At 42.0% G+C, this 14,059-nt stretch overlaps 2 protein-coding genes across 7 annotated transcripts in view; both read left to right on the top strand.

Annotated features, from left to right (window-relative positions):
* The first annotated feature begins 3 nt into the window (after positions 1–3).
* nudcd3 (NudC domain containing 3) lies at positions 4–6,937 on the top strand. The gene is made up of 6 exons (XM_062413355.1): positions 4–366; positions 1,006–1,292; positions 2,201–2,333; positions 2,424–2,567; positions 2,675–2,863; positions 3,916–6,937. The coding sequence occupies exons 1-6, from the start codon at positions 169–171 to the stop codon at positions 4,024–4,026; spliced, it is 1,062 nt and encodes a 353-aa protein (XP_062269339.1). The 5' UTR covers positions 4–168; the 3' UTR covers positions 4,027–6,937.
* A 2,728-nt stretch (positions 6,938–9,665) lies between these two features.
* LOC133975222 (calcium/calmodulin-dependent protein kinase type II subunit beta) overlaps positions 9,666–14,059 on the top strand; it is a 42,318-nt gene continuing 37,924 nt past the window's right edge. For 3 of the 6 annotated variants that reach the window (XM_062413129.1, XM_062413124.1, XM_062413126.1), the window contains exon 1: positions 9,667–9,848. In XM_062413129.1, coding sequence (XP_062269113.1) covers positions 9,787–9,848 — 62 coding nt within the window. In that variant the 5' untranslated portion in view covers positions 9,667–9,786. Of the gene's footprint in view, positions 9,849–14,059 lie in introns of all 6 variants that reach the window. The other 3 variants (XM_062413125.1, XM_062413127.1, XM_062413128.1) reach the window with 3 other exon arrangements.

A 14,059-nucleotide genomic window follows, 5' to 3' on the forward strand; every position in this document is an offset into this window, starting at 1 on the left:
AGAACCGGAAGTGTGGTTGCTGTTCTGGAAGGAGGAACACGGTCGTTAAGAAACGTCGACCAGACCCGCGCCACTTGTTTATTTCTCCTTTTAACCTTTAACGTCTTTTGTTTTCCCACATAAATTGTCGGTCGAAACACTTCATCGATTAAAACGCCAGAAGCCGCGATGGCGTCGCCGCTGGAGATGACGGAGATGTACGACAACGCTCTGCTGGGAATCCTGCAGCATGTTGGAAACATCCAGGACTTTCTTCAGATCTATTTTGGGTTTTTGTATCGCAAAACGGACTTTTATCGCCTCCTGTCTGGTCCCAGCGACAAGATGGGCTTCCCCCCCGGTGTGGCGGAGAAGATGGTGCTCAAGGTGAAGTTTGTTAGACACATATTTTCCTCTGTCACCTGCTCACGTCCTCCAGCAGCCAGAATTCACAGCCTGTGAACCTGTGCTCATATCATTAGCAGGATAACTCTCTGTGTAATATAAAAGTAAACGTAAAAACACCAAATGATATTTGTGAAACTCATTCATTCTCAATTTTACTTAATTTATAGTATTTTTAAAAATAGTCACGTGTACAAAAAGTAGTCATGATGCAGGAGGGCCCATATTCACAGATTTATACTAATGCAGTCATGTGTAATAATCCCTTTAGTGTTGCAGTTAACTTGGAACTACTTTATATGCCCCCCCAAAACCAATAGTAACACATCATACTCTGTTTCCCCCACAACTTAGAAATACTCAAGTAGATCATTCAGTAGAATTTGTACTTTAGTACTGTAACACACATGCAGTTTAATTAGAGGACCTGCTCATTTATTATTATCTTCCATAACTGCTTATTGTTCCTAAATCCTACACAATTAATTTACTTTCTGATCATTTTAGAGGATGTAGTTTGTGCCTCTGCTGAACAGTATTGCAATATACCACTATTTACTATAACGTCACTGATATGAATGTGTTTGATAATAGTCAAATTCATCTGTGATTCCTCCTCAGACATTTAGGCTGTTTGAGAAGGTGGCAGATCACGACCGAGAGAGACAGCTGAGCGAGGTGCAGAAAAGAGTGGAGAGTCGATGTGTTCCTCAATCAGTTCAGGAGCTGGAGGTCGCCTCTGAGCCTCAGGAGGAGACAGAGGAGCAGATCGCCGTGGCAGAACAGATGGAGAGCTCCCCGTTGGATGCTGGGCATGTTTCAGCCCCTGCAGCCTCGGAAGCGACAGCTCCAGAGCCAGTCGGTCAGGGAGACCAGGCAGCAGCAGCCAGCACCAACTCAGCACAGCAGTGAGTAACATCCTCAAAGCTTCTTTTTTGGTTTCTGCGAATGAAATCTGACTTTGTCGACTTGTAAATTGATTGAAGATGACATCAAAAGTTAGTAAATCTCAGTGAATGTACATGCGATGGTCAATAAAAAGGATCTCGTCAAAGCTCCAGCAACGTGAGTGTTAGGATGGAAAGTAAATGAGTAAAGGCATTTAAGTAAACAATATGGTAAAGGTTTAATATATATTGATATAAGCAGATAACCATAATTGATTGTCCTCAGGTTTGTTAAATGTTTTGCTGTCTGTCAGGTGTTTGTCATTCTCTTTAAAATCACAACCTTCACTCAGGAGCAGTATCTATTGTGATGTCGACTGACAATTCAAATGTTTAATTTGATATAATGTTGGTTCAGCCCTAGTTGGATCCTTGCTCCTTCAGTCAGTGGTCAATAAAAAGCTAAAAACCCTAACCTGGCAATAAATAAATGCAGCTGCTACAGGTGGATTCACCAGACAAATCTGAGATTATTAGTGGAAGGTGGAAAGAAGGGAAAAGATCTAATACGCACTTTTGAATTAATTTCTTTTTCAGACTTTGTTATTATGTGAAATATTAGATCATTTAAACAGTTGTTTAGATGAAACCATGTGAGAACTGTAGAGAGGAAATGTCTCTGTAGTGGAACTGAAATTGGCTTAACTGCTAACATGGTCTTTTGATAAAAAGAACAAAAGTTCCCTCTGAAATGTATCGGAGTATAAATATTAGATGACATAAAGTGATAATAAATACTGCAGTTAGTTCACCCGTGTACCCTGCCAATTTAGGGAGACATAAGAAACTTTGGGCCTCAAGTTCATGAAAGATAGCAGCAGAGATGGCAGCTTCAAACATCGTGTGTGTCTGTTTGTGTTGCACTGCAGGAGTCAGGAGAAATTTCAGTGTGATCCCGACAGTTACAACGGGGCAGTTAGGGAAAACTACAGCTGGTCTCAGGACTACACTGACGTGGAGGTCCGCGTGTTTGTGCCAAAGACAGTTGTTAAAGGCAAACAGGTAAACGTAGTTATTCAACAATCCAACACACATGGAATTATGTTTTCTGTTCAATTAATGCAGGTGACTCTGATTCATTTTCATGTGTAGGTCAGCGTTCGTCTGCAGACCAGCAGCATGCGAGTGTGTGTGAGGGACGGAGCCAAGGAGGAAACACTGATGGAGGGAGAATTCATGCACAAGATCAACACAGAAAACACTCTGTGGAGCCTGGAACCTGGAAGCTGTGTGGTCGTGAGTAAATGTGCCACTCACGTTCACGTCCATCCTCTCTTTTTTATTTTATTTTATTTTTTTTCAATGACCAGCTTTTAAAGCTTTAAACTTTGCTCGGCTTCCAGCTGTCGCTCAACAAGACCTCAGAGGTTTGGTGGAACGCTGTGTTGAAAGGTGAGAAGGAGATCGACATCAACCAAATTAACCGGGAACGCTCCATGGCATCGGTTGACGAGGACGAGCACGCGGTGTTGGACAGACTCACGTTCGACTACCATCAGAAGCTACAGGGCAAGCCACAGAGTCATGAAATGGTGAGTACACAGCTCATCACAAACATGAAGGCTATGCTAAGGCAATGCGAGAAAAGAACTAGGTTTTATGCTATGCTGTCCAACCACGTCTGGAATCAAGTGTTTTTTTGTTGTTCAAAGCCACACTTAAGGACAGAGTTTAAAGTGATATACAAACACGTTGTAAGTATTTTATAATACACTATTATGGACTAAAAGGCATATATATGTACATTTCTAGTGTTAATTAATGTACCATGTTTGTCATTTTCTTCTATGAAAACATATTTGATATTACAGTATTAGTGTTTTTATACAATTTTTGTCAAACAAGACCTGGAGAAGTGATAGTTGCTATACAGATTTATTCAAAAACACTTACATCTGCTTGGAACTACGTTATAGTGTGTTAAACCTCTTTCACACCAATATCTACAGTTAAATGTGGATATTTATAATCTCACTAAATGCCACTAAATAGGTGATAGACTCCTTTCCCACTGCCAGTAGAGGAATTTCAGTTTTTCCTCCCTGGTGCGTTGTGTTCAACGTGACGAGTGCACAGAAAACTGAGGCGCTCTTTCAGCTCGCTGTCTTGCCAAATTAGCACTTCACTTTCGTTGTTTCTCCTAACACCATCACTGCTGAATGGAGCTGGAGCCGATTAAGAACCTCTGTCTACCTCAGTCATGTGTATGTACCACTTATAAATGCTAAACATGGGGACATAAAGTTAGGTGGCACTGCTGTGTGTGAGTTATTTTTCCGGATTATAAATCATTCAGCCATGCAGATGTGAGGAAATAAAATGTATGTAAATAGAGGGAGTGATGTGTTCCAACAAACTATTTTTAAACCACTTTTTAGTCAACTGAACCTTTCATAAGGTTATTAAACTGATTTTTATTTTCGTTTTCATTGGAGATGATAATGAAGTGATGGGCATGATGAGGAACAGTTCTTTTGCAGTCAGTTACTGTTAAGTTGACTCACCCCTAGATGGCACTGTGGTCTATATTATCTTAATAAAGAGGTGACTTGTTCAACATACCCATCTCCGTGTGTCTCCACAGAAAGTGCACGATATGCTGAAGAAGGGCTGGGACGCTGAAGGCTCCCCCTTCAGAGGGCAGGATTTCGACCCGTCCATGTTCGACATCCCACCCAGCGCGGTGCAGTTCTGAGACACAGCCAAATATCTGCCAAGTTTGAACTGGATCCTAGTTTATTTATAGAAGTGCTTGTAGTAAAGACATTTACCTGCTGGTCTGCTGTGTTGGAGGTTTGTCCTTAACTCTAAGTGCAGAACTGAAGCTGCCTGTTGTGACGAGGACTTTTTATTATACGAAACCTGATAATCTTGTTGACTGTGCCCGTCTACAGTGCCTTGTCTGCCCTACTGAGGTACTGTATTCTTTTTTTTTTCTCCATTTCTATTCTCATAGCACTGCCCCAAAATACATTGAATCATCTGTCATTATTACTGGTCACTATTATTTCCATCCTTCTCAAAGTGATAGAGGAGAGCCCACCTCTGTTTTCTATCTGATCAGGATGATAATACTAATAATATATCAGATGGAGCTGTATAATGAAGAATGGAGTAGTTTCAATCTCTTAATTGCATCTGAACATTTGATAGGCTTGTTTTCTTTCGGTAGTGAAACAAAGGAAGAGTAAATTAACGTCTGTTAACAGTAGGATGTCTTGCGGCAGATTATTTTTTCCATTTCAGCCAATTTCCTTAAAGAAATTCTAATTCTGAATGTTCAGCCAATGTAGGGTCAATCTTCCATGATCGATCCTTGTACACATGATCACTGAAGAGCAGCTCTTCAGAATGATTTGTTCACTACGCAGTGAGCAGGAGGAATTTATTTTGATCCAGATCCTCGATACTGACCAGAAGGCATAGCTACTTATAAACCCTTATCAACGGCTGCAGAGGTCTGCCAGTCGTGATGAATTCAGCTAGAGAGTGCGTTTTTGCCTTGTTTGAGTCCTGATGAATTTATCCACAGGAACAAAATAAGCAATGACCAGTGGAAAGGCTCATTATACAAATTTTGGGGAAAATGTGAAGCAGAAATAAGTGTTAAGAGGTCGCTCAACGATTATCTTGACGAAATCCATGGCTCTTCATGTTAAAACAAGAGCTTTAAAGACAGATAGTTAGAGTAAAGGAGGGTAAATAATAGCCAAAGGCGTTTTTTAAACTGGACAACCCATGCTCTGAAAAAGGTGAGCATTAGCAATTAACTACTAGATGAATTTTACTCCATAATAAACTTAGGGATTCCTTTTAAAGTATGTCTGCTTAGACAACAGTGCCAAGGGTAGGTGTAAGGTAAAGAGAGACTTGTATTAAAGAATACAATTACAAAGACATACAAGAAGCTAGAATAACTGCCCTGGGACAGTATGACTCCAACATCGGTGCAGTTTCAGTCTTCATACATTTTGTTTCCAGACTAAGGTCACTATGACCCTTGACCTCTGAAATCTAATCAGTAAATTTTTTTCAAGTGACAACTGGGTCAAATTTGAAGAAATTCCCTGAAGTCGTTAAAGATATGTTCAAGAGGCTAAAGACATTTTTTGTGAGGCCAGTTTGACTTTGTTGGTGTTAGTGAGCCTCATGCTAGATCCTCAGTCAGTTACTTAGAAGAGTTTTTGATTGTTGAGTGTTACCAGCAGAGATTTTTATTTATTTTCCTACTTACTAATCCTGACATGCCATATAAGTCTGAAGGAGGTATTCAAGTTCGGAGGTTTCTTTTTTAGATGGTACGCTATCGAAGCATGAGCCACAGTTAAAATCATTTCATTTAAAGAAAACACAAAAGAAGCAAAGGCATTCTTAAGATAAGACTAAAGGTTTTTTTATGTCACTGTGATGAAATTTGTAAAAAAAAAAATCGAGTCAGCTGGTCTTTGAGTTTGAGTAAAAGTGCTTTCCAGATTGGAAGAAATTTCCTTGTGGTGTCCCTAACATGTTCAATTCATGAGATCTAAAACATACTTGTGAGGCCACAGTGACTTTGACCTTTGGTTACTAATATCAAATCAGTTCATTGTTGAATCAAGGTGAATGTTTGTACCAAATTTGAATAAATTCCCTCAAGGTGTTCTTGAGATAATGCTTTCACAATAACTGGACAGATGGACGGACTGGCATGGAGGCATGAAAACCCACAAATTCGAAATTGTGTACGTTATCTCCCCTGAGCTTAATTCAGCTCAGCTCTCATCCATCGTTCCACTCAGAAAATGGAAGGGATGAGTTGATAATGTACCAGATAAACAAGAGGAGGAAAAATAATGTAGATGACGGAAAGACCGAAAGGGAGAGTGAAGTAACCCTGGGACACTGGGTCGCCTAATGAAAACCTTGCATTTCCACAAATGAATGCCAGAGGCAGGATTTGAAAATGGCCTTCTCTGAATGTTTGTAAATATAAAGTTCAGATCATTGCCACTTACTCATTGATCAGAAATGATTAGTTTCCATCTTTGTTTGACGGCCTTACTTAAATAAAATTAAAAACCCTTCAGACGGTCAATGCATATATTATGCACATGTTATTATAATGTCTACTATAATGCATATTGAAGTCATTAATACCATACAATGATGAAAGATTGGTTAATCTAAATGTGCTGCAAATAATGTCAGTTGCAAAAGTTAATGGAGATATTTCATGAAGATATAACTTGTCAGAACTGTTGATCCTTCTTTTGGGTCTTTTATCTTCACCACCTTTTCAAGTGCTGGACCTGTAGGAATATGTCAAAATGCTCTGCTGTCAGGTCCACAGAGAAGTACACAGCTTTACCTGGACCCACAGGCCCAGAGGAAACGAGAGTAAAGTAGATTTAGTTTATTCATCCTGGCATGTTAACATCCCAGTGGGTAAGGATCTGATGGTCTGTGCAGGGGTTTAAGTGTCTTTGCCCGCTCTTCAACCAGGCGATGAGGCGTCTCCACCAGCTGCAGGAGAGCTGCACCGGCACAACTGTAAAGTTTCAATTCTGTCACATTTACTGGTTTTCACTCTGACACAAGGCTGTGGTAAATAAAAGCTCCAAGGAAAACTTGTTCATCCTTTTTTTGTCATATACTAAACATCACGCTCAGGGTTCAGTCTACTTGAGGTAGCAGTGTTGCATTAATGCCACTTTCAATCTCAGTGATGCATGCAATAATAATGTTGAATAACTTAAGTATATATACCTCCCAACACTGTTTGCTTACCAACTGTGTTTTGCAGACATACCACGGTTCACTGTCATATACTGGGGGGGTGTCGGTCGTGTTTGTATGTATGGTATATGTATTGTGTGTGTGTATATATATTGCTCTTGTCTCGCACATAAAAAAACACTATGTTCCAGTGCTGCCAACTTCGCCAAAGTCTTGTTGTTGGTAACATAATATTGATATGGTAAATCTGGAAATACTGTCCAGAGATATTTTATATTAAATAGTAAAAAAAGAGACACATGTTACACACAGGAATTTATTTGGGGTAATGGACTAACATCCCTGGTTCGTTGCATGTCATTCCCCTTTTAGCTTGTTTAGCGTCATCTTTTTGATGTAATTTCTAATGACATAACTATGGTATGGCGTGTATATAGCAGCAGCCGTATATATGAGTATAATATGCCAGGGACATACCCCTCGTCATAGTGGTGCACCACAAAGAAGTGGCATGACGCAGTGGTATGCTGGAGGACAGTGGTATCTGCCAGTGATGCAGGAGTGACAAACTGTCAGTGATCACAGACAGCATCAGGATGTCATTAGTAACAACTGGTCGATGCTGGTGAGAAGCTGTTTCCAACAAGCTTCAATTATACTTCCTTTTAAACAACGGTGGACACAACAGACACAAAGCTGATGGTGTTCTTCTTCTACTTTCCAGTCCACATGGAACATGAGCAAGTGTGCTCTTGTTATTGATAACTTTTAAAAGTATCAAACAATGAGCATGTAACACAATGCATGTCAAGAATGTAGCATAGAAAGTATTTACTGATATATGTCGTGGAGTAAAAGTGAAAAGTACCTGAATATACATCCATTTCAGTGAAGTAAAGATACATGAAACATTTACAATGCAGTACATTAAGTAAATGTATTGTGTTCTACTAGAAAGACATGTTCTGACTGCTTGGAAACAATTTTGACAATTTATTAAAACACAAAAAAATACCTCTTTTATAACAATATTAGTGGGACTATCAGTTTTATTTATGAAATTAAACCCACAAAAGAGTAATATGCAAATATAAAGACTATTTTAAAAGAGGCTGTTGACTCATTTACCATTGCTAGAAGAGGAGTTTTCCTTTCTGTTGTTCCATGGTGAGTCATGTTTGAAGGCTCAAACGTGCTGTAAACTGCTGTAAAGACCTTGCTGTCTTTCCAGTGTCAACTCTTATCACCACAAACTCTTTTGACATCGTTGTGTCTTCTAGGTGTAATGCACCACTTTTTCATCGGGAGATATTTGTTTTCTTTTGGACTTGTTAGAGGCATCGTCCACATGCACACTCGCTTGTGGGGAATCCTACAGAGGATCACCTGCTGTATCCTCACATCGACTCTGGAGAACTTTCTTCTGAGCTTTATACCATGGGACCAGGATGAGAGAAGAGCAGAAAGTCCAGAGGCTCTCACATACACCTACTCTGGAGAAACCCTGGAAGATCTCCTGAGTTCAGGGCATGTTTCAAAGAAGCTATAAAGATCAAGAAGAAATTGGTGCTTCACCTGGGTGTAATGCTTCCATCATTGCTGATTGGAACTGGAGCCTATAGAAACCTGTGTCTACTGCAGAGACATCTAACCAGGGAGTGAAGGCCGATTTGATCCATTTCCATTTTGCAGACAAAAGGAGCTAAAGTGAGGTTGGTGGGGGCCGAACAATAGATTTTTCACCCGCGGTCCCCTGACAGGTAAATCCGGCCATGTCCAAATTAAACTATAGTTTCATGTTTCTTCTTTTGGTGAAGTGGACATAAAGAAGGCCCTGCATGCGGCGGACTGCTTTCTCATGAAAACCTAAACATAGACTCTGCACAGGCTGCTCAAGTAGGTTCCAAGTGATCTAATTACATTATCGGCTGCAGGCTCCACATTATATGATTTATAATGATGTGTAATCAAATGCAGGCTCCCCCGCCCTCTTCAATCCGAGCCCGCTCTGCCTCTGATTCCACCTGTTCTTCAATCCTTCTTTCTGTTCTTCTGCTGGGGGAATACGTCATGTGATGAGCTCACGTTACCATATTGTGCGCTATTTAACCAGTCTGTCCTCCTGCATCTACCGCTACCGGAGGTGGGACTGTGTGTGTGTTACAGTGTGTGTGTGATCCTGTGTGATATTTCGGTGTTTGAGTGTGTGTTTCAGTGTGTGAGTGAGTGTGACAGTGTGTGTGTTGCAGTGTGAGCGTTACAGTGTGTGTGCGTGAGTGTTACAGTGTGAACGTGTGTTTCAGTGTGTGTGTGTGTGCTGCAGTGCGTGCGCGTGTGTAACTGTGAGTGTTTAATTTTGTGAGCGTGTCTTTCTTGGTGTTTGTGTGTGTTGCAGTGTGTTAGTGTGTCTTTCTATGTGTGTGTGTTGCAGTGAGTGAACGTGTGTTACAGTGAATGTTTCAGTGTGTGAGCGTGTCTTTCTGTGTGTGCATGTGTGTGTTGCAGTGTGTGAGCCCGTGTTGCAGTGAGTGAGCGTGTGTTACAGTATAGTGTCAGTGTGTGAAGGTGTCTTTCTGTGTGTGTGTGTGTGTGTGTGTGTTTGTGTGTGTGCTGCAGCTGAACCACTCAGCCGCCCGGAGGTCTGAGGTGGGCGGAGACTGAGCCCGAGGTCCTCCCAGTCCGCAGAGACTCACCGCGCATTACGGACTCGGCACCCGCACCCGTCCGAGGAGGAAGCATCATGGCTGCGACCACTTGTACACGCTTTACTGACGAATACCAGCTGTACGAGGAGCTTGGCAAGTAAGGCGCTGTTCCGTTATACGCTATTGTGAGTCCCCTGCATGCAGCCTGACCCCACAGAGCAGGAGGGAGGGTCTGCAGATCCGCGCTGATGAATGCGGCTCCATCCCTCCAAAACAAAACGCACGCTGGTCCGGGGCGCTCGTGCATGTACAGTCAGCCTCGGAACCACGATTGTTTGGCTTCTCTTTGCAGCAGCGGACTTGTTTCCATGCCGGAGCCATCACACAGTAGTTAGAGATTGGACAAGAAGATGGGGCTGCATTAGCCAAGTAGCACTTCTTGGCTCACTCCCCTCCTCCTCCTCTTCTCCCTCCTCCTCTGAGGCTACAGTCTCATTAGGGACAAACAGGGCTAATATTAGGGGGGAGAGCTGATGTGTCGGAATTAAGCTCCCTCATCACCATCATGGCTTTAATCACAGTGGCACCACAGCTTTCGAGAGAAGTCAGATAATAGAGCTGCTGCCCCTCATCTGCTGTAAATCTAACCAAGTTGGTTTTGTGATTAAAGAAGAAAGAAGGAGAGAAAAGAAAAGAAGGCAAAGAATAGAGAGATTGAGGATGTGTGGCCCCTAATAGGATGCAGACAAATTGAGAGAGACTGAAGTGGCTAAGGGTGCCACAGTGGGTAGATGCGAAGTGGACTCAGTGTCTCTGTCAGGTTGTGCGTGGGTAGAGAGGATCTCTCTGCAGTGTTTGTCTCACAGGAACATTTCTTCCACAGTCTCCCTTGGGGGAAAAACAAGTTGGTTTCACTTGTCAACCTCTGTGGACATTTTATTTTAACTGGCTGCTCTGATGCCCCACTGGGATGGCGGTCCCTGTATGTGTGTGTATGTGTGTGTGTGTGTGTGTGTGTGTGTGTGTGTGTGTGTGTGTGTGTGTGTGTGTGTGTGTGTGTGTGTGTGTGTGTGTGTGTGTGTGTGTGTGTGTGTGTGTGTGTGTGTGTGTGTGTGTGTGTGTGTGTGTGTGATAACTTAAAGACAATGGAGATGCTGGAGCAGCAGCAGCTGCCCTTACTGATAACAGAGCCTAATTACAGTTTTGCCTGTGTTGTAACTTTCTGGTGTAGCCTGGGTCTGTGTGTGTGTGTGTGTGTTTGTGTGTATGGTGCAGGAAAGACTGGAGCATATCATTCTGAGCAAGTATTAAGAGTCAGAGGTCTTTTGGGAGTGGGCCCCAATTAACATTAACAGAAAAATAATCAGAAGTTTTTTTATAGTCAATAGCCAAGAATATTTGGGCCGGCTGTGGGTCAGGGATTAAGTGGGTCACTCACCAACCAGAAGACCGGCAGTTTGATCACCGTCCCCCCCTGACAGCTGTGCCAGCAGTGCCTGAGAGCTTCTTCAACCTCTGCATAGAAGTCATTTATCAATCAGAAAGGCCAAAGATTCCCTACTTTCAGTTTCCCAACTGTAAAAACGTGCCTCTTTGTTGAAACAAAAGAGTAACTTCACTGACGTAGTGTTGCACCTCTACTACATTGTTGGACTCAAGATAGACAGTTTAATGTACAACACTTTATTTTTGGCCAGTGGAGGGCAGTGGACACAAGCTATGAACAATATTTAAAGATGGATGACATCGTCACTTCACGCTCTCACTGTTCAACATGAGGCTTAAACATCCCAGAAACAAGTGCTGCCATCTTGCGCTGGTGATGTCATTTGAAGTCTGTAATATTGTGAACACGGAGTGGAGCCACAGTATCGTGGTCCCACCCACACATCTTCCTGACCAAATGCTCTCAGACATGACGTCTCTCCCCCCAATTTATCAGAAACATGACACACCTGAGCATACATGAGTGATAGGAACGATCTAAAATGATGTGTACTTTGATCCATGTCCCAAACTCTAACATGGAGGAGGTGGGGATTATAACCTATATTGCAGCTAGCAAGTTTTGGCTTCTTTTTTGAGGAGGTGTAATGTCATCTATCCTTATGCCCACATAAAATAAAAATTGGAAGGAAAAGCTGCTCTTATCCATATTTACCAGTATAAGAGCACAGTGTGGAGTTCCATTTTGTCTGTGTCCAATATTCACTCCCTTTTACCTCTGTTTTGGGGTCTCCACTAGCCTGGATGCCAGACAAACTTAGCCCTGCCCACAACATTTTTGGTTGGGCAGTTCTGACTAGAATTGTGAGTCTGACAACGTCAGGCTAGGTCTCCACTAGCCCCTGACAAACTTTGAATCAGTGTCATCGTTGCCCCTTGTGGCCGTTTTGGGAGAAGAATACACTGCAATTGGTGTAATCATCAAGTACTAGTGTGTGTTTCCCATCCTATGGCCTCAGGGTCAGTGGAACACACCAAAGATCAAATATACTTTTCATTCTTATTTCTAATACCGAACCTTTTTTAATGTAGATTACACATTGGCTCAAAGGGCTGATAAGACCCGATGGCGAATATAGAAGATATGATGGGGCATTTGTTACACTCAGCTAATTAGCAGGTTCTGGATCCAGATCCAGCCCCCCTCCTAACTCCCACCTGCCCTGCAGATAACCTGTCATGTCGACGCTCTGCTGCCTTCTCTACCACACGGCGGGTGTGTCAGCGAGTGTCATGCTTACCCCCCCACGTCCCCTCATAATGTATGCATGCTGGAGAGCTTGTGAGAGGCAGGGGCTCTGTGGGGGCGTTTGAGTGTTTCATTGCGTAACAATACTGAGGTTACTTATAATACTTATTCTTGAAATTGCTCTCCTTCCTCTAATTCCTACCATTCGATCACACCTGCTTTTCAGACATTATTCATGTCACTGAGATGAGAAGTGTGTAGAACCTCAGACTCTGTTTCATGGATGTTATGTATGTACAGAGACGGGAAAACACTTGTTTTTCTGACTTGGGAGTTTTTAAAAGCTTTATCAATTTCCCACCCATACAAACGTTTTAGTCACACATACAGCTAAGTGAGCTTTTCTCTTATTTATAGCTGTTTATTTGCAGCTGCCGACCGGTACAGACATACAGCGTGTAACAAAATTTGAATTAATGTATCAATGTGTATCTGTTTTAATACTGGATTTTAATTTGATTTCATTTCCAGAGGTTGTGCATCTGCGACAGTTTGTTCACATCTCATTGTATCTGTTTCTATTTGAGGCATTTTTGTACATATCAATAATTCCTAACCTCTGACTTTCGTCTGTAGGGAATGGATACAATCGGAATTTACTCCATTAACTGATCCTCCAGTTGATGCAGGTTTATATCAGCCTAAATCTGTTAAATTCAGTGTTGTTGGTGTGGTGCCAAATAAAAACATACATGATATAATATGTCTCCTTTAAAAAAGCATTGAGAGTAGTTAATAATCATTCAATCAATCAAATTTTATTTGTATAGCCCATATTCACAAATTACAATTCGTCTCATAGGGCTTTAACATGGTGGGACATCCTCAATCCTTAACCCTCAGCAAGAGTATAAGGTAAAACTACTAAAAACCCATTTAACAGGGTAAAAATACATAGAAACCTCAGAGAGAGCCACATGTGAGGGATCCCTCTCCCAGGACGGACAGAAGTGCAATAGATGCCATGTGTAGGAAAACATCATCAAGATTAAAGTTTTTAACAGGATTGATGAGGGTAAACATCCCGAAGGACAACCCCAACATGACATGCCAAGCGGTCCCGCTGCAATCAATGTCCATGGTCAGCAACCAGCAGGACCACCATCCACCATCCAGACCAGACGCCACTCCAGTCCTCAGTCACAGTCCACCGCCGCCCACCAGGGCCTACCACGAGCCACCGCCGCGGTCTTGGTCCACCGCCCGTATGCCAACGCGACACAGGGTCCGCCACCACCACCACTATCAGCCCACACGATTCAGAATCCGCCACTGGAATAAGAAGTTTTCAAACTCATACATTTTCTAGCCAAGTGTTTTTGTTGTTGATGTAAGAAGATGGCTGGAAAATCCCCAGGCCTATCATTCCAGACATCTGATGATAAATGAAGTAGCTATTGTTAAATAAGTCCATCAGTCCATCCATCTGCTGTATTCTGCTGCATATCCAAGTTGTGTAATTTATTAATTATATTATCTGGAATATGCCAGGAAATGATGACACAATGTGGTATAAATGTAAATAAGATTTATTCCACATGTACTTGGTGAATTAATTCAGGCCCTTTCATAATTTGGGCATTGTGAGTGTGAAACAGTCAGTCATGTTGTAC

Source organism: Platichthys flesus, chromosome 19 (genome assembly GCF_949316205.1).
Source record: "Platichthys flesus chromosome 19, fPlaFle2.1, whole genome shotgun sequence".
NCBI classification, from domain to species: domain Eukaryota; kingdom Metazoa; phylum Chordata; class Actinopteri; order Pleuronectiformes; family Pleuronectidae; genus Platichthys; species Platichthys flesus.